The 21,003-nt window shown below is 41.5% G+C and overlaps 1 protein-coding gene across 1 annotated transcript; it reads left to right on the forward strand.

The window, feature by feature from the left end:
• Positions 1 to 15,879: 15,879 nt before the first annotated feature.
• LOC129552335 (histone-binding protein RBBP4-like) lies at positions 15,880 to 20,728 on the forward strand. Its single transcript, XM_088828185.1, has 3 exons — positions 15,880 to 15,955; positions 16,156 to 17,238; positions 20,479 to 20,728. The coding sequence occupies exons 1-3, from the start codon at positions 15,940 to 15,942 to the stop codon at positions 20,655 to 20,657; spliced, it is 1,278 nt and encodes a 425-aa protein (XP_088684311.1). The 5' UTR covers positions 15,880 to 15,939; the 3' UTR covers positions 20,658 to 20,728.
• Positions 20,729 to 21,003: the final 275 nt, after the last annotated feature.

Genomic DNA, 21,003 nt, shown 5'->3' on the forward strand with positions numbered 1-21,003 from the left:
CAAGTGATTACATGCAGCCACCACTGTTTGTAGCTTGAAATTCTGAACTACTCTTCAAGAGAGTTGAGTTAACATGCAGCTTTATCATTCTTAGTTGTGAGGTGCTGTGCATGGTGTGTATGTAACATGTATGGATTTCACTTTCCTCAGGCAACAGAGATCCCTCACTCACAGGGCTGGTGAGGAAGATAAACAAGATAACTCATGGGGAAAGTCCTAGCACAGTGATGGGTACAAAATTAATGTTTACAAATATTTCTTATATTGGAATTCAAATTTGTGTCAAAATCATAGTGAGCTTCCTAGAGTAGCCTTTGTCTAAGTTGTGAAACGTACTGAGGCAGAACGTAGGTGAACATCTCAAAGTTTTGTTTTGGTGTTCACTTGTATGTTGGTGAGACGCCAAATTTGCCATCCTTTTCTTGGAAGCAGGTCTGTCCCGTTTACATCCTGACCGTGCCATCTGCTATGGGGTAGCAATAGTTCTAAGTTTGGGTTGTTAAACAGAGTAATCTGCGAGTATTCAGAAACCTACCAGGGAGAGGGCTCTCTGTTTCTACCTGAAGTGGATTCACCTAATACAACATTCTCTAACAATGGCTGATGGGGACTAAAAGCCCAGCTTGGATTCTAGGGGCAGATTTCTACCCTGTCATTCAGATGAGTCAGCTGTAGACTTTTGGAAAATATTTGCCATTGGTAGTTGTCTTATTGAAGTTCTCCTGTTGTCACATTTGTCATTTGTGTTCTAAGAACACAGTGAAATAGATCCATCTTCCAACTTGCATTCTCATTTTAACCAGCCACATGACCTTGAATGAGTCTAATCTATTTGAGCCCCATTTTAAAAAAGAGATCTTGCAGGGCCACTATAAGGATTAAATAAGATAATGCATGAAAATCCTAAGCACTTTGGTAGGCCTCCTGTAGGTCTTTAGGAAATTTTACTTGTTTTCTGATTCACTTAGCCACAGAAAAAGTAGGCTGCTCTGTAAGCGGAAAGCCAGTGTGCCCCAGCACCTCATGTTTTATTCCAAATTGGGCCTCTTTCTCAGATGCCTGTCTAAACTCCATTCTTGTTTTGACAGAGGCTGGATTCTGGATTTACAAAGACCATTCTGAGATCTGCTGAGTATAGAAATGAAGTCTTTCCAAGAGCTGCTGAATGTCAGGATGTAGCACTTCTGCCAAAGACTATCAGTATGCTCTCTTTTGCCATCACTGCTCTGAGCTCTCAGAACACCTTTTAAAATTTTAAAACCAATGAACTTCAAGGGCTTGCCAAGGCAGGACTCAAGCTTTCTCACTGTAGCTTGAGAGGCATGGTTAGAAGTAAGGATGCACCAGTGAGAGGCTCAGGGAAGTACTCATGACCTGAGCTGGGGTTCCAATACCATGGGATCAGAGCACATAGATTTGAGGGAGGAGAGGAAAGTGCTAACCCTCATTAGGTGTGATGGGGAACAGTGGCCTCCTTTGATGATAGGGAGGGCTCTTTCTGCTCAATGTGTCAGGGATCCATTTGCCAAGCCCTAGGGTCCACAACAAGGGTGTGACTTCATGGTGAAGAAAAGGAAAGTGAAGCCCATTTCAAGGAATATGGTCCATAAGGCTTCCCTAAATAGTAGAGGTCTTTACTCAGGACCTCAGAAGGCAGACATTTGTAAGCAGACCACAAAACCAGAAGCAAAGAAAGTCAGGAACTCTATAGTCTATTTATAAGTTGTCTTTGCATCTTTTACCTGGCATCTATTGCTTTTCTCTAGCTTTGACCTGGGCTTGCCCTTGGCCCCTCTCATGCACAAATGTCAGAAGCTAGACATCATCATCATCATTATTATCAGTGCAACAACAGTAGCAATAATGATAATATTTTAAGATCTGGTACAGGTTACATTGTGTACGAGTAGGTCTTTCAGCTTGAAGGGATCAGGCAGAATTTTATAACTGGCTTCAATGACATATTTCTGGTTTTTGGCTAGTATAGCGGTTAGCTATTGCTGTATAATAAACAACTACAAAAGTCTCAGTTGTTAACGATAAGTGCTAGTTTACATGTCTTCTGGTGTGTCAGGGAGTCCTTGCTTTAAGTTGAGGTTCCACGTGTTGCATGTGCTTTGTTCTAAGGTTCAGGATCAGGAACAGCTACTTCTTAAGTCAATGGCAAAGACACAAAACAGAAAATAAAAATACATATAGCCTCTGAAGATTGAGACTTGGAACTGGTGCTCTTGCCTGTGTATAATTGGATAAAGAAAGTAACAAAATCAAATCCAAAGGCAAAGGCTAGGGAACTGTATGCCATCAGTGGAGGCAGGAGGAAATTTCTTTTTTTGAAAGTTCATAGCACAGTGCTTGGATATATGGAAGAGAGAAGAATTGGGGCCAGCAATCCCTACCAGGAATTAACAGGAAAACTTTATATTTTATTAAATGTAATTCCTATTTATTTACTTAGCAGATTACTTTGTGATTTGTGGTACTTCATTGAAGGCTAATGTTTCTCTCAAGCACACACATGCCAGCCAGAGTAGGATACGAGATATATGTGCTATTTCTCCATTCCAACTAACATTCGTGAAGATAAACCAGTAACTGAAATTAAGTGAGGTTCCTAGAGTTTTCTTTTAAAAATGTTTTGCTGCTCATGATTAATATACGTTTCAAAATTCCAAATAGTGTATGCATCATGAGGGCATAGCTTGAAGCTGTTGTTCAGTCGCTAAGTCATGTCCAGTTCTTTGCAACCCCGTGTACTGCAACATGCCAAGCTTCCCTGTCCTTCACTATCTCCAGGAGTTTATTCAAATTCATGTTCGTTGAGTCTATAATGCCGTCCAACCATCTCATCTTCTGTTGTCCCCTTCTCCTCCTGCCCTCAATCTTTCCCAGCATCAGGATCTTTTCAAATGAGTCAGTTCTTCACATCAAGTGACTGAAGTATTGGAGCTTCAGCTTCAGCATCAGTGCTTCCAATGAATATTCCAGGTTGATTTCCTATAGGATTGACTGGTTTGATCTTGCTGTCCAAGGGATTCTCAAAAGTCTTCTCCAATACCACAGTTCAAAAGTGTCAATTCCTTGGCACTTAGACTTCGTTATGGTCCAACTCTCACATTTCAGTTCAGTTCAGTTCAGTTCAGTCACTCAGTCGTGTCTGACTCTTTGTGACCCCATGAATCACAGCATGCCAGGCCTCCCTGTCCATCACCAACTCCCAAAGTTCACTCAAACTCATGTCCATCGAGTCAGTGATGCCATCCAGCCATCTCATCCTCTGTTGTCCCCTTCTTCTCCTGCCCCCAATCCCTCCCATTTATACATGACTTAATAACTTAAAGAGTTCTTATTAATACAAATTGAGCACAGCAGCGTTACCAGCATGTAGACGAATTAACAAAATCTAGTCAGTATCCTGGAAGTCCACTTTATACCATCTTCCAGTTGATATATCCTAAAATTAGCCACTGTCTAGACTTTAGCATTATTGATGAAATTTAGGACTTTATATGAATGGATCATATCATAGCGAGATTCTGTCTTTTGAGCCTCCAGCTTGTCCTTTACGTGGCTTTCATAAGTTCTCCCTTTTCAAGTTTCCCGAGTCTTTAGCTTTCATTTTGTTTTTTTTTTTAGTTTATTTATTTTAATTGGAGGCTAATTACTTTACAATATTGTATTGGTTTTGCCATACATTGACATGAATCCGCCCCAGGTGTACATGTGTTCCGCATCTTGAACTCCCCTTCCACCTCTCCCCATACTATCCCTCTGGTTCATCCAGTGCGCCAGCCACGAGCATCCTGTATCATTCACATCCTTCTTCTTAAAGGATTCTAAAGTTCACTGGCACTTAGCTTGGTATACAGTATCAACAGTGTGGTAGTATTTAAAATTATTTTATTTCTAAATACCTATAGAAGATGTGTCCCCTGATATAGACATGATTGGTAATGGTATGAAGACAGGGTCAATTGTTCAGTACACTTATTGATGTTATCTAGTTATTCTATTATTTTTGAGAAAGTTGTGTTAAAATTTTTGGTTAGAGTGTTTTTTTTGTGTGTCTCTTTCTTTAGTTTCATCAATTTTGTTTCATACGTTTTGAATTTTTATTAGATGTGTAACATTTATAATTGTTGTATCTTCCTGACTTTGACATCTTTATTATCTTAAAAATCCCTTTTAGTCAATTAACCTGTTTTGAAGATCTGAGATGATCCTAGGGATATAGAGCCAAGTGTCACACTAGTGTGTTCCGTCCTGAGACCACCCTGACCAGAGAGGGGAATCTTTGCATAGGTCAGGTCATGATCATGGAGGAAAATGGGTGACACAATTGAAAGTTTTAGGTGAAGAGGTTAATGAATGTGGATTGAGATAAAGCAAACCCTCAAGGATGGGGAAACACCCAGAGACTGGCAACATAGAAGGGCTATGAACTGCCCAGGCCTAGAGAGCGGAGGGAGGAGACGTTGTGATCACAGTCTGGAGAGTTGCTGCCCAGCAGGAGCAGATGAGGAAGTATCCTTGGCTGGCACTGTGAGGAGGACAAAGGATTAAGGGCAGGGAATTGGGAATAATGATCCTCTTCTCTCCCTCTCATCTCATGTCAACCCTTTGCAATGTCCAGCCAGAAGCCTGAGGTCAAGGGAGCCTGGGTGATGCAGGCAGTGTTCAGTCTGTGGGACACAGAGGAAGGCAGAGAAGGGTGCAGACTGGTAAGTTGAAGGGAGATAGAGAATAACCAGTGAATGCCTCAACCTGAGGTCCATCAGGATTCCTACAGTGTCCTGGGAGAGAGAGTGGAGAGTAATGCATTTAGGAGCCTAGATTCTAGGGCCAGACTGCCAAGGTTCAAACCATGCCTCTATCACTCATCTTGTACTAAAGCATACTTGTTCTATCACATCCTTATTCTGTACTATAATGTATAGGATATACGTCCTATGCTATAACATACTGTCCTATAATAATGTCCTTAGTCTATACTATAACATCCTTATCCTATGTTGTAATGTTCTTATCCTATACTATCATATACTATATGTAACTTCTCTTCCCCTCACTTCCAATCCTCCCCTTAAAGGTGACTATAATAATAGCATGCTGTTTTTACATTTATTGTAAAAACATACAATATATAAAAACACAACTGCTCACAGGGTTGTTTTGTGGAAATTAAATGAGCAAATGTATGTAAAACAGAAGAGTTCTGGACACATAACACTATATAGATGATACTTTCATATTTATAGTCCAATGGCTGGGAAATTTTGCTTGTTTAAGAGTCCTTGCCTTGTCCTTGCCTCTGTGTCATAGTATTTTGGTGTGTCAGTAACTTTGAAGCAAGGATAGAGGGGAGCATGGGTGGATAGGATTAAGTGAAGAAGATGCTGGGTGCTGAACAGGGCTCAGTAAATATTCATAGATTAATAAATTGAGTAACCCTGCAAGTCACGTCCACAGTTTGCCTATAAAATGTCATAGCCTTTTCTACTTATGTCAAAATGATGATATATCAATCAACACCAGTCACTGTGTGTCATCTCTCCAGAATTTCCTTATCATTCTTACTTGCCTTCACTATCTTCCCAGTAAATGGCTCAAATGAACTGATGGGCTACATAGCTTCGATATTCCTTGGAAAGTTCCTCTTCTTAATTAGGAATATGTTCATCTGAAAATAAAATATCAGCTGAGAGAAGTTGAAACAAGGGATTTTTCTCAATAAAAAGCAGCAAGGAAGTGTTGCAACTACCAGTCCCAGAGATGGCCCTGGGGACTCAGGTTCTGTCTCCATCCTGGCTGGGTCAACCAGGTTACGATGGTGAAGTGGCTATGTCTCTAGGCCTCACAATTGCAGGAAGTAAAGTGAATGGTGGTGGGGTATCTTTTTAGCAAGGCTTAGCTCTTTTATACATGGATGTTAGCCTATATTTAATCAGTTAGGCATGTGTAATAGGACTACCACTGTCTACAAGGGAGCAAATTGTAGATGGCTACATTACTGCCTTGAACGAATCAGGTGAGCAAGGAAGAAGCAACTGTGAGCTAAGGGGGAAGATGGTAGGATTGGGTGGTGTGAGGGGGTTATAGCCATAGAATAGATAATTAGCGATGTTTATGCCAAGAATTCACCAATCACATGGTTTTAGCAATGGGTTCTCTGTTCTGCTCACACAAACCCAGAAGACTGCCCTGTTTTATTCTCATACAGACAGGAGTAAGGCAGAGTTTATAACCCAGTAGACAGCTTCAGCAAAAGGTCCTGGAGGTAAGTTAGACTTTCTGTTTCATTTTTATCCATCTTAAAGAATGACTTGAGTGTGTGATAGTCACTCATTTTGCAGTAAATTTCAGACAGTAATTGGGGTGCACGCTACATGTGGCAAGTGAAAAATCAACCCCTCTGTTGTTGCAGTGGAAATCAATAAAAAGAATCACTAGTCTAACAGTGGGAGGGCTTTGAAATATTTAGTAGAAATCCCCACCAGATAAAGGGACTTCCACTGTATTATTTGCTTGGACTTAATTCTGTCTCAAGCATATCATTCTAAAGTTTTTCTCCCTTGCAACCAACCTGCTCACAAACAGACCAACCCTCTCACTGAACCAAGAAGCCAGTGTCACATTAGAGAAATGATGACACCATACCATCACCTTGCATTTAAAGTCCCTTGCATTTCATAGCCTTTTCTACGTGTATCTTTTTTTTTTTTTTAACAATCACGTGGTGGGAGTTCGGGTACAGCCCAAGGGGAAAAAAAATCTCAATTCAATCTCTTTGTAGATAGGCAGACTGAGGCTGTAAGAGAGGAACTTTGTTAAATCCACTGAACTGGTACTTGCCCAACTTCTGACCCTCACCCCACTGAACCAGGAACTTATTTATGGAACCAGTTGTCACTTAATTTAAAAAGCCTCAAATGATAGCTGACGTTTTTGATGATTTGATGGTCACCTCCTGTGTTATTTTTCTTTTCTTCTTAAATCTCTATTTTTGACTCTCTACATCTTTCTAACTTGAATATATTTGGGATTATTTTCAATTTTTTTCTTGATCTTGAACCTGGGTTCCAACACAGTTTGGTATGCCCTTACTCCTTGTGAGCCCAGGCCTCCTTGGGCTCTTACTAGGGGGCAAGCCATGTAGGGACCTTTGTACCAACTTGCCTCCTCATCTTTATTCCATCTTACAAGTCACAGTGCAGTTGTTTGGAATAAAACCATAACCAGAATAATACCACCCTTCAATCTTTTAATTATCAATAACAAACACAAGCTTTTCAGACTGGCCTTGCATTTTACATTCAACTTATCTGGAAGTCTGATTCATTCTCTTGCTTTTGCTTGGCAGTGGCCCAAACAGTTTTCTCCCCTTTTCATATTAACCCAGTAGTTCTCAGGATTTGCATGGATTCTGTTCCCTGTTCTCCATCTCTTTCTTATGTGGAAAATCTGTGTAGCAATTTGAATTCTGCTCACTCATCCTCCTCTGCCAGGAGCCTACCCAACCATGGTTTTAGTAAATTCTTTCTTACCACCTTGTACCTATTTCCTGTCCTCTATTTTCTTGTCACTGGCAACAATGTTCCTGGTGCTTAATATCTAATTTTCAATTTCTCCATCACGCATTTTTCAACAGAGAGGTCTTACAGTGTGGTGGGAGCCCTAGGAAGGAAAAAATTTCCAAATGACAACAGGCATTTGTTGTCTTCATTCTTGATTTTATTTCTGCCTGTCAGTCGTACACAATTTCCTTGCTGACTGCAGCTTCCTTAGCCAGGGGCCCTATGCCACATTTCCGGTGGAGGTTACTGTTAGCATCTCTCTCTCGTTTTTTTTCACCTGATAAAAATGGATGAAGAACTGGTTGCCAGGGACTTCTCTGGTGGTCCAGTGGTTAAGGAGCTGCCTGCCAATGTAGGGAATGTAGGTTCAATCACTGGTCTGGGAAGATTCCACATGCCACAGAGCAACTGAACTGTATACCACAACTGCCAAGCCTTTGCTCTAGAGCCCATGAGCCACAACTACTGAGCCCACACACTGTAACTACTGAAGTCCATGAGCCCTAGAACCCGTGCTCTGGATTAAGAGAAGCCACCACAACGAGAAGCCAACACACCACAACTAGAGAAAGACCACATGCAACAGTGAAGACTTAGTTCAGCACCCCCCAAAAAAAGAACTGGTGGCTGGCTTCCTTGGCCCAGAGCCAGAAAGTAAAAAGGCTGAATTAAAAATTAAAATTCACTCAGTTGTGTCTGACTCTTTGCAACCCCATGGACTGTAGCCCGCCACATTTCTCTCTCCATGGGGATTCTCCAGGCAAGAATACTGGAGTGGGTTGCCATGCCCTCCTCCAGGGGATCTTCCCAACCCAGGGGTTGAACCCAGGTCTCCTGCATTGCAGGCAGATTCTTTACCATCTAAGCCACCAGGGAAATCTTCCCTTTAGGACATCAGCTATTCCTGCTTATTATCCTCTAAGTTTCATGCTCAAAATATATTTAGAAGTAGGAGCCAGGGTCTGAGCTTTTTAAATGAAGACTCTGCTACCATCAGCACCTTTTTCATTTTACACAATAGGCCTATGTCCTCTCTTATTGTGAATCAGTCTGGCACAAGGCAGTGGTTCTCAAATTTTGAGTGTGCATCAGAGTTGCTCAGAAACCTAATAAAATAGAAATTGTGTGTCTTTCTCCAAGAGCTATTTTTAGAAGGTCTGGGGGCAAGACCTCCAAATTTGCATTTGTGACAAATTCCCAGGTACTGCTAATACTGATGGAGTGGAGCTCACACTTTCAGAACTTGACACTGGAGTGAGCAGAGGTTTTCCAAACAGATAGGAGTTCAAACATTGACTCTGTCATTTACTGTTTGTGTGACTTTGGGCAAGTTATTTCATTCATCTAAGCCATGGTTTCCTCACTAAAGGAGAAAAAATATTTTCTAGGTTGCTGTAATATTATACAGTTGCCATATACTAGGGTCTGGTATTTTTACAAAATTTATTTTCTATTCCCTTGTTCTTTTTCTCCTCCATTTTAAATCTTCCAAGAAAATAATCAAATCATGGATCAGTTTTGTAGACAGTGACCATAATTTCACAAGCAGAATGAAAGGAAACAGGCCTCTATTCTAAGAGTCTTCCTAAAGGACATAATTTTAGTGTACTTGATAAAAAACCTTCTTGCACACTCAAGAAAATCTTTAATAGGAATCTTCCCATCTGAAACTCTTAAATATTCTTCAGTTATAGCATATATGGCCAATACATTAGCCTTTGATACCCATTCAGAGTCTTAAAAATCAGGCCAGAACTAAAATGAAGCACAAAATCTTAAATAAATTGGTAATTATCATTTACTTTCTCTTAACTTAAACATGTAGGACTTATGTATCTGAGTGGATGACTAAGAATTTTGGTATCTACTAGATAAATTACATGTTCTCTTAGCCTAGTCATACAAAGAGTCACGGGTGAATCACAGTGAATGACTCCTTCATGGATCACAATCTTGCTGTGGTGAAGGGGCTTGTGTAACTCAATAAAGCTATAAGACATGCCCTGCAGGACCACCCAAGACCAACAGGTCATAGTGGAGAGTTCAGAAAACATAGTCCACTGGAGGAGGGAATGACAAACCACTTCAGTATTCTTGCTGTGGGAACCCCATGAACAGTACAAAAAGCCAAAAAGATATGACACTGAAAGATGAGTCCCATAGGTCACAAGGTGTCCAACATGCTACTTGGGAAGAGCTGAGAGCAATTACCAGAGACAGTGAAGCCACTGGGCCAAAGCAGAAACAACATTCAGTTATGGGTGTGTCAGGTGGTGAAAATAATGTCCGATGCTGTAAAGAATAGTATTGAATAGGAACCTGGAATGTTAGGTCCATGAATCAGATAAACTGGATGTGGTCATGCAGGAGATAGCAAGAGTGAACATAGACATCTTAGGAATCAATGAACTAAAACGGACAAGAATGGGTGAATTTAATTCAGTTGACCATTTTATCTACTATTGTGGACAAGAATCACTTAGAAGAAGTGGAGGAGCCCTTATAGTCAATAAAAGATTCCAAAAAATTCCAGTACTTGTATGCAAACTCAAAAATGACAGAATGATCTTGACTGGTTTCAAAGGCAAATCATTCAACAACACAGTAATCCAAGTCTATGCCCAAACACTGATGCTGAAGAAGCTGAAGTTGACCAATTCTATGAAGAACTTCTAAAACTAACACCAATAAAAGATATCCTTTTCATTATAGGGAATTGGAAAGCAGAAGTAAGAAGTCAAGACATATCTGGAATAAACAGCTAGTTTGGCCTTGGAGTTTAAAATGAAGCAGGGTGAAAGATAACAGAATTTTGCCAAGAGAATACACTAGTCATATCAAACACTCTTTTGCAACCACACAAGAGAAGACTCTACACATGGACATTATCACATGGTCAATGCCGAAATCAGATTGATTATATTCTTTTCAGCCGAAGATGGAGAGGCTCTATACAGTCAACAGCAACAACAAAAAAACCTGGATCTCACTTTGGCTCAGATCATTAGTTGCTTCCTGCAAAATTCAGGCTTAAATTGAAGAATTTAGGGAAAACCATGAGCCATTAAGTTCAGTTCCGTTCAGACACTTGGTCTGATTCTTTGCGACCCTATGGACTGCAGCATGCTAGGCTTCCATATCCATCAACTCCCAGAGTTTTCAAACTTATGTCCATTGAATCGGTGAGGCCATCCAACTGTCTGTCCTCTGTTGTCCTCTTCTTCTCCTGCCTTCAATCTTTCCCAGCAGCAGGGTCTTTTCCAGCGAGTCAGTTAGTCACATCAGGTTAAAGTACTGGAGTTTCAGCTTCAGCATTAGACCTTCCAATGAATATTCGAGACTGGTTTCTATTAAGATTGAGTGGCTGGATCTCCTTGCAGTCCAAGGGACTCTCAAGAGTCTTCTCCAACACCACAGTTCTAAAGCATCAATTCTTCAGAGCTCAGCCTTCCTATGGTCCAACTCTCACATCCATACTTGACTACTGGAAAAACCATAGCTTTGACGATGGATTTTTGTAAGCAAATAATGTCTCTGCTTTTTAATATGCTATCTAGGTTTGTCATAGCTTTTCTTCCAAGGAGCAAGTATCTTTTAATTTCATGACTGCAGTCAACATCTGCAGTGATGTTGGAGCACAAGAAAATAAAGTCTGTCACCGTTTCCATTGTTTCCCCACCTATTTGTCATGAAGTGATGGGACCAGATGCCATGATCTTAGTTTCTTGAATGTTGAATTTTAAGCCAGCTTGTTTACTCTCCTCTTTCACATCAAGAGGCTCTTTAGTTCTTCTTCACTTTCTGCCATAAGGGTGGTGTCATCTGCATATCTGAGGTTATTGATATTTCTCCTGGCATCTTGATTCCAGCTTGTGCTTCATCCAGCCCGGCATTTTGCATGATGTATTCTTCGTATAAGTTAAGTAAGCAGGATGGCTATGTACAGATTTGACATGCTCCTGTCCAAATTTTGAACCAGTCTGTTGTTCCATGTCCAATTCTAACTGTTGTTTCCTGATGTGCATGCAGATTTCTCAGGAGGCAGGTGAGGTAGTCTGGTATTCCCATAACTTTAAGAATTTTCACAGTTTGTTGTGATCTATATAGTCAAAGACTTTGGCATAGTCAATAAATCAGTAGATTTTTTCCCCTGGAACTCTCTTGCTTTTTCTATGATCCAACAGATGTTGGCAATTTTAACTCTGGTTCCTCTGCCTTTTCTAAATCTAGCTTGAACATTTGGAAGTTCTCAGTTCACATACTGTTGAAGCCTCACTTGGAGAATTTTGAGCATTACTTTACTAGTGTGTGAGATGAGTTCTATTATGCAGTAGTTTGAACATTCTTTGGCATTGCCTTGCTTTGGAATTGGAATGAATACTGACCTGTTCCAGTCCTGTGGCCACTGCTGAGTTTTCCAAATTTGCTAACATGTTGAGTGCAACAGCTCCACAGCCTCATCTTTTAGGATTTGAAATAGTTCAAATGGAATTCCATCACCTCCACTAGATTTGTTTGTAGTGATGCTTCCTAAGGCCCACTTGACTTTACACTCCAGGATGTCTGGTTCTAGGTGAGTGATCACACTATTGTGGTTATCTGAGTCATGAAGATCTTTTTTGTACAGTTCTTCTGTATATTCTTGCCACCTGTTCTTAATATCTTCTGCTTCTGTTAGGTCCATACCTTTTATGTCCTTTACTGGGTCCATCTTTGCATGAAATGTTCCCTTGGTATTTCTAATTTTCTTGAAGAGATCTCTAATCTTTCCCATTCCATTGTTTTCCTCTATTTCTTTGCATTGATCCCTGAGGAAGGCTTTCTTATCTCTCCTTGTTATTCTTTGGAACTCTGCCTTCATACAGGTTTATCTTTCCTTTTCTCCTTTGCTTTCAGCTTCTCTTCTTTTCTCAGCTATTTGTAAGGTCTCCTCAGACAACAGTTTTGTCTTTTTACATTACTTTTTCTTGGGGATGGTCTTGCTCATTACCTCCAGTACAATGTCATGAACCTCCCTCCATAGTTCTTCAGGTACTCTATCAGATCTAATCCTTTGAATCTATTTGTAACTTCCACTGATTAATTGCTAGAGATTTGATTTATGTCATACCTGAATGTTCTAGTGGTTTTCCCTACTTTTAGTCAAGTCTGATTTTTGCAATAAGGTGTTCATGATCTGAGCCACAGTTAGCTGCTTGTCTTGTTTTTGCTGACCGTATAGAGCCCTCCATCTTCAGTTTCAGAGAATATAATCAATCTGATTTTGGTCTTGACTATCTGGTGATGTCCATGTGTAGTGTCATCTCTTGTGTTTTGGAAGAGGGTGTTTTCTATGACCAGTACATTCTCTTGGCAAAACTCTGTTAGTCTTTGCTCTGTTCCATTTTGTACTCCAAGACCAAACTTGCCTGTTACTACAGGTATCTCTTTTTACTTTCTATTTTTCTTTTTACTTTCTGCTTTTTCATTCCAGTCCCCTAGGATGAAGAGGACATATTTTTTTGGTATTAGTTCTAGGTCTTTTAAATCATCATAGAACTGTTCAACTTCAGCTTCTTTGGCGTTAGTGGTTGGGGCATAGAATTGGATTACTTTGATATTGAATGGTTTGCTTTGGAAACGAACAGAGATCATTCTGACATTTTTGAGATTGTACCCACATACTGCATTTTGGACTCTTTTGTTGACTATAAAGGCTACTCCATTTCTTCTAATGGATTCTTTCCCACAGTAGTAGATATAATGGTCATCTCAGTTAAATTCACCCATTCTGGTTCATTTTAGTTCACTGATTCTTAAAATGTTGATGTTTACTCTTGCCATCTCCTGTTTGACCACTTCCAATTTGCCTTGATTCATGGACCTAACATTCCAGGTTCCTATGCAATATATTGTTCTTTACATCATCAGACTTTGCTTCCATCACTAGTCACATCCATAACTGGTGGAGAGTTCCGACAAAATGTAGCCCACTGGAGAAGGGAATGGCAAACCTGTTCAGTATTCTTGCCTTGAGAACCCCACAAGAACCCCTTGCATGAAAAAGCAAAGAGATATGACACTTAAAGATGAACTCCCCATGTCTGTAGGCCATTTAAGTATGACCCAAATCAAATGCCTTATGATTATACAGTGATGAATAGATTCAAGGGATTAGATCCGGTAGAGAGAGAGGGCCTGAAGAACTATAGACAGGGGTTTATAACATTGTACAGAAGGCAGTGGCCAAAACTATCCCAAAGAAAAAGAAATACAGGAAAACAAATTGATTGTCTGAGGAGGTTTTACAAATAGCTGAGGAAAAAAGGGAAGTGAAAGGCAAAGGAAAAAGGGAAAAATATACCCAACTGAATTCAGGGTTCCAGAAAACAGCAAGAAGAGATAATAACGACTTCTTCAATTATCAGTGCAAAGTAATAGAGGAAAACTATATAATGGGAGAGACTAGAGATCTCTTCAAGAAAATTGGAGATATCCAGGGAACATTTCATGCAAGGATGGGCACAATAAAGAACAGAAATGGTATGGACCTAATGGAGGCAGAAGAGATTAAGAAAAGGTGGCAAGAATATACAAAAAAGATCTTAATGACCCAGATAATATTGGTGGAGTGGTCACTCACCTAGAGCCAGACATTCTGGAGTGTGAAGCCAAATGGGCCTTAGGAAGCATTACTATGAACAAAGCTAAAGGAGATGATGGAATTCCCATTGAGCTATTTCAAATCCTAAAAGATGATGCTGTAAAAGTGCTGCACTCAATATGCTAGCAAATTTGCAAAACTCAGCAGTGACCATAGAATTGGAACAGGTCAGTTTTAATTCCAATCCCAAAGAAGGGCAGTGTCAAAGAACATGCAGACTACTGGAAAATTGTACTCATTTCCCATGCTAGTAAGGTTATGCTCAAAATCCTTCCAGGCTTCTGCTGTTCATTTACTGAGAACTTCCAGATGTTCAAGTTGGATTTAGAAAAAGCAGAGGTACCAGAGATCAAATTGCAAACATTTGTTGGATCATAGATAAAGCAAGGGAATTCAAGAATTCTACTTCTGCTTCATTGACTATGAGAAAGTCTTAGTGTGGATCATAACAGGCTATGGGAAATTCTTAAAGAGATGGAAATATCAGACTACCTTTCCTGCCTTTTGAGGAACATATCCAGATCAAGAAGCAACAGTTAGAACCTTATGTGGAACAACTTACTGATTCAAAATTGGGAAAGGAGTATGATAAGGCTGTATATTGTCATCCTGCTTATTTAGCTTAAATGCAGAATACATCATGTGAAATGCCAAGCTGGATGAAACACAAAATGAAATCAAGATTTCTGGGAGATATATCAATTACCTCAGATATGCAGATGATACCATTCTAATGGCAGAAAGCAAGAGGAACTAAAGAGCCTCTTGATGAGGGAAAAAAGAAGAGTGAAAAAGTTGGCTTAAAAATCACATTCAAAAACCTCAGATCATGACATCTGGTCCCATCACTTCATATAAGTGGAAAAAGTGGAAGTAGTGGCAGACTATTTTCTTGGAATCCAAGATCACTGCAGATGGTGACTATAGCCATGAAATTAAAAGACACTTGCTCCTTGGAAGAAAAGCTATGACAAACCTAGATAGCATATTAAAAAACAAAGACTTCACTTAGGTGACAAAGGTTCATGTAGTCAAAGCTATGGTTTTTCCAGTAGTCATGTAGGGATGTGAGTCAGACCATAAAGAAGGCTGAACACCAAGGAATTGTTGTTTTAGAACTGTGGTGCTGGAGAAGAGTCCTGAGAGTCCCTTGGACTGCAAGGAGGTCAAACTAGTCAATCCTAAAGGAAATCAACCCTGACTATTCATTGGAAGGGCTGTTGGTACCTGAAGCTCCAATAATTTGGCCACCTGATGCAAAGAACTGAGTCATTGGAAAAGACCCTGATACTGGGAAAGACTGAAGACAAAAGGCAAAGAGGGTGGCAGAGATGGGATAATTAGATAACATCCCCGACTCGATAGACTTGAGCTTGAGTACACTCCAGGAAATTGTGGAGGACAGGGAAGCCTGGCCTGCTGTAGTCCATAGGGTTGCAAAGAGTCGGACATGACTGAGAGACTGAACAGCAAGAAATTTCTGTTCTTATATTTCACTCTTGCAATGAATCATAGTAGGAATTAGCAGGGTTTTCTGAATTAGGGAAATACAGAAATCCTTAAAAGAATCCTTAAAATCCTTAAAAGAGAATTGAAAAGTGTTCAGATATTACTGGGGGCTTCCCAGATGGTGCTAGTGTTAAAATAACCCGCTTGCCCGCAGGCTCCCCGCCCCTCCCGCAACGCTCAACCCCGGGATCCCCGCCGGCTTGCCTACCCGCCATGGCAGACAAGGAAGGTGAGGGTTCCGGGGCGGCCCCAGGAGAGTGGGGGGTGCCGGGCTTGCGTAGCGGCCTCGAAACGGCCTAACAGTGCGGACAGGCCAGACTCAGCTGAGTGTCGTCCCCGCCATCGCTGGCGTGAGGAGAATCGCCCCGCGGGGCGGGTTAACGGCGTGCCAGCTCCTCCGGGGCAGAGGCCCCGGCGAAGCGACTTGAGCCTTTGATGACGCAGTAGAAGAACGTGTGATCAACGAAGAATACAAAATATGGAAAAAGAACACCCCTTTTCTTTACGATTTGGTGATGACCCATGCCCTGGAGTGGCCTAGCCTAACTGCACAGTGGCTTCCAGATGTAACCAGACCAGAGGGGAAAGATTTCAGTATTCATCGACTTGTCCTGGGGACACACACGTCAGATGAACAAAACCACCTTGTGATAGCCAGCGTGCAGCTCCCTAATGATGATGCTCAGTTTGATGCTTCCCACTACGACAGTGAAAAAGGAGAATTTGGAGGTTTTGGCTCGGTTAGTGGAAAAATTGAAATAGAAATCACGATCAACCATGAAGGAGAGGTAAACAGGGCACGCTATATGCCCCACAACCCTTGCATCATTGCAACAAAGACTCCATCCAGTGATGTCCTTGTTTTTGACTATACAAAACATCCTTCTAAACCAGACCCTTCTGGAGAGTGCAACCCAGACTTGTGTCTCCGTGGATATCAGAAGGAAGGCTACGGGCTTTCTTGGAACCCAAATCTCAGTGGGCACTTACTGAGTGCTTCAGATGACCACACCATCTGCCTGTGGGACATAAGTGCTGTTCCAAAGGAAGGGAAAATTGTGGATGCGAAGACCATCTTCACAGGGCACACGGCAGTAGTAGAGGATGTCTCCTGGCATCTGCTCCATGAGTCCCTCTTTGGGTTGGTTGCTGATGATCAGAAACTCATGATCTGGGATACTCGTTCTAACAATACTTCCAAACCAAGCCACTCAGTTGATGCTCACACTGCTGAAGTGAACTGCCTTTCTTTCAATCCTTATAGTGAGTTCATTCTTGCCACAGGATCAGCTGACAAGACTGTTGCCCTGTGGGATCTGAGAAATCTGAAACTTAAATTGCATTCCTTTGAATCACATAAGGATGAAATATTCCAGGTTCAGTGGTCGCCTCACAATGAGACTATTTTGGCTTCCAGTGGTACTGATCGTAGACTGAATGTCTGGGATTTAAGTAAAATTGGAGAGGAACAATCCCCAGAAGATGCAGAAGATGGGCCACCAGTTCAGTTCAGTTCAGTCGCTCAGTCGTGTCCGACTCTCCGCGACCCCATGAATCACAGCACGCCAGGCCTCCCTGTCCATCACCAACTCCCGGAGTTCACTCAAACTCATGTCCACAGAATCGGTGATGCCATCCAGCCATCTCATTCTCCGTCGTCCCCTTCTCCTCCCGCCCCCAACCTTTCCCAGCATCAGTCTTTTCCAGTGAGTCAACTCGTCGCATGAGGTGGCCAAAGTATTGCAGTTTCAGCTTTAGCATCAGTCCCTCCAATGAACATCCAGGATTGATCTCCTCTAGAATGGACTGGTTGGATCTCCTTGCAGTATAAAGGACTCTCAAGAGTCTTCTCCAACACCACAGTTCAAAAGCATCGATTCTTCGGCGGTCAGCCTTCTTCACAGTCCAACTCTCACATCCATACATGACCACGGGAAAAACCATTGCCTTGACTAGACGGACCTTGGTTGGCAAAGTAATGTCTCTGCTTTTTAATATACTATCAAGGTTGGTCATAACTTTCCTTCCAAGGAGCAAGCGTCTTTTAATTTCATGGCTGCAATCAGCATCTGCAGTGATTTTGGAGCCCAAAAAAACAAAGTCTGACACTGTTTCCACTGTTTTTCCATCTATTTCCCATGAAGTGATGGGACCAGATGCCATGATCTTTGTTTTCTGAATGTTGAGCTTCAAGCCAACCTTTTCACTCTCCTCTTTCACTTTCATCAAGAGGCTTTTGAGTTCCTCTTCACTTTCTGCCATAAGGGTAGTGTCATCTGCATATCTGAGGTTATTGATATTTCTCCCAGCAATCTTGATTCCAGCTTGTGCTTCTTCCAGCCCAGCGTTCCTCATGATGTACTCTGCATATAAGTTAAATAAGCAAGGTGACAATATACAACCTTGACGTACACCTTTTCCTATTTGGAACCAGTCTGTTGTTCCATGTCCAGTTCTAACAGTTGCTTCCTGACCTGCATACAGGTTTCTCAAGAGGCAGGTCAGGTGGTCTGGGATTCCCATCTCTTTCAGAATGTTCCACAGTTTATTGTGATCCACACAGTCAAAGGCTTTGGCATAGTCAATGAAGCAGAAATAGATGTTTTTCTGAAACTCTCTTGCTTTCTCCATGATCCAGCGGATGTTGGCAATTTGATCTCTGGTGCCTCTGCCTTTTCTAAAACCTGCTTGAACATCTGGGAGTTCACGGTTTATATATTGCTGAAGCCTGGCTTGGAGAATTTTGAGCATGACTTTACTAGCGTGTGAGATGAGTGCAATTGTGCGGTAGCTTGAGCATTCTTTGGCATTGCCTTTCTTTGGGATTGGAATGAAGACTGACCTCTTCCAGTCCTGTGGCCACTGCTGAGTTTTCCAAATCTGCTGGCATATTGAGTGCAGCAGTTTCACAGCATCATCTTTCAAGACTTGAAATAGCTCAACTGGAATTCCATCACCTCCACTATCTTTGTTCATAGTGATGCTTTCTAAGGCCCACTTGACTTCACATTCCAAGATGTCTGGCTCTAGGTCAGTGATCACGTTATCGTGACTATCTTGGTCGTGAAGATCTTTTTTGTACAGTTCTTCTGTGTATTCCTGCCACCTCTTTTTAATATCTTCTGCTTCTGTTAGGTCCATACCATTTCTGTCCTTTATTGAGCCCATCTTTGCATGAAATGTTCCCTTGGAATCTCTAATTTTCTTGAAGAGCTCTCTTGTTTTTCCTATTCTGTTGTTTTCCTCTATTTCTTTGCATTGATCACTGAGGAAGGCTTTCTTATCTCTCCTTGCTATTCTTTGGAACTCTGCATTCAGATGCTTATATCTTTCCTTTTCTCCTTTGCTTTTCGCCTCTCTTCTTTTCACAGCTATTTGTAAGGCCTCCTCAGACAGCCATTTCGCTCTTTTGCATTTCTTTTCCATGGGGATGGTCTTGGTCCCTGTCTCCTGTACAATGTCACGAACCTCCGTCCAGAGTTCATCAGGCACTCTATCAATCAGATCTAGTCCCTTAAATCTATTTCTCACTTCCACTGTATAATCATAAGGGATTTGATTTAGGTCATATCTGAATGGTCTAGTGGTTTTCCCTACTTTCTTCAATTTAAGTCTGAACTTCGCAATAAGGAGTTCATGATCTGAGCCACAGTCAGCTCCTGGTCTTGTTTTCGCTAACTGTATACAGCTTCTCCATCTTTGGTTGCAAAGAATATAATCAATCTGATTTCGGTGTTGACCATCTGGTGATGTCCATGTGTAGAGTCTTCTCTTGTGTTGTTGGAAGAGGGTGTTTGCTATGACCAGTGCATTCTCTTGACAAAACTCTATTAGCCTTTGCCCTGCTTCATTCCGTGCTCCAAGGCCAAATTTGCCTGTTACTCCAGGTGTTTCTTGACTTCCTACTTTTGCATTCCAGTCCCCTATAATGAAAAGGACATCTTTTTTGGGTGTTAGTTCTAAAAGGTCATGTAGGTCTTCATAGAACCGATTAACTTCGGCTTCTTCAGCATTACTGGTTGGGGCATAGGCCTGGATTACTGTAATATTGAATGGTTTGCCTTGGAAACGAACAGAAAATCATCCTGTCATTTTTAAGATTGCATCCAAGTACTGCATTTCGGACTCTTTTGTTGACCATGATGGCTACTCCATTTCTTCTAAGGGATTCCTGCCCACAGTAGTAGATATAATGGTCGTCTGAGTTAAATTCACCCATTCCAGTCCATTTTAATTCACTGATTCCTAGAATGTCAACGTTCACTCTGGCCATCTCCTGTTTGACCACTTCCAATTTGCCTTGATTCATGGACCTAACATTCCAGGTTCCTATGCAATACTGCTCTTTACAGCACCGGACCTTGCTTCTATCACTGGTCACATCCACAACTGGGTATTGGTTTTGCTTTTGCTCCATCCCTTTATTCCTTCTATAGTTATTTCTCCACTGAACTCCAGTAGCATACTGGGCACCTACTGACCTGGGGAATTCCTCATTCAGTATCCTATCATTTTGCCCTTTGTTACTGTTCATGGGGTTCTCAAGGCAAGTATACTGAAGTGGTTTGCCATTCCCTTCTCCAGTGGACCACATTCGGCTGTGGTCCATGTGATCAGATTGGCTAGTTTCCTGTGATTATGATATCAGTCTGTCCGCCCTCTGGTGCCCCCTAGCAATACCTACCGTCTTATTTGGGTTTCTCTTACCTTGGTCGTGGAAAATCTCTTCACAGCCGCTCCAGCAAAGTGCAGCGTTTATTCATGGTGGTCACACTGCCAAGATATCTGATTTTTCCTGGAATCCCAACGGACCTTGGGTGATTTGTTCTGTATCAGAAGACAATATCATGCAAGTGTGGCAAATGGCTGAGAACATTTATAATGATGAAGACCCTGAAAGAAGCGTGGATCCAGAAGGACAAGGATCTTAGATCATGTCTGCACTTGTGATTTTTAGACTCCCCTTTTCTTCCTCTCAACTCTGAGATTGATTTAACACTGGTTTTGAGACACAAAAATAAAATAAAATAAAATAACCCACTTGCCAATGCAGGAGATAAGAGACATGGATTCCACCCCTGGATCAGAAAGATCCCTTGGAGGAGGGCACGGCAACCTACTCTAGTATGCTTGCCTGGAGAATCCCATGGACAGATGAGCCTGGCAGGCTACAGTCCATAGCATCCCACAGAGTTGGACATGACTGAAGTGACTTAGCATACACACACAGATATTATTACTAGGAGGAAGTTTTCAAATATTTCTTTAACCAGAGTC

Source organism: Moschus berezovskii, chromosome 1, assembly GCF_049115385.1.
Source record: "Moschus berezovskii isolate FMDL1 chromosome 1, NW_MosBer_1.0, whole genome shotgun sequence".
NCBI lineage: Eukaryota > Metazoa > Chordata > Mammalia > Artiodactyla > Moschidae > Moschus > Moschus berezovskii.

Bases quoted from the DNA above. Each gene is read 5' to 3' on its own strand.
- LOC129552335 (XM_088828185.1), top strand. The intron at 17,239-20,478 runs GTTCAGTCGCTC...AGCAAAGTGCAG, and splicing joins TGGGCCACCAGTTCAGTTCA to CGTTTATTCATGGTGGTCAC.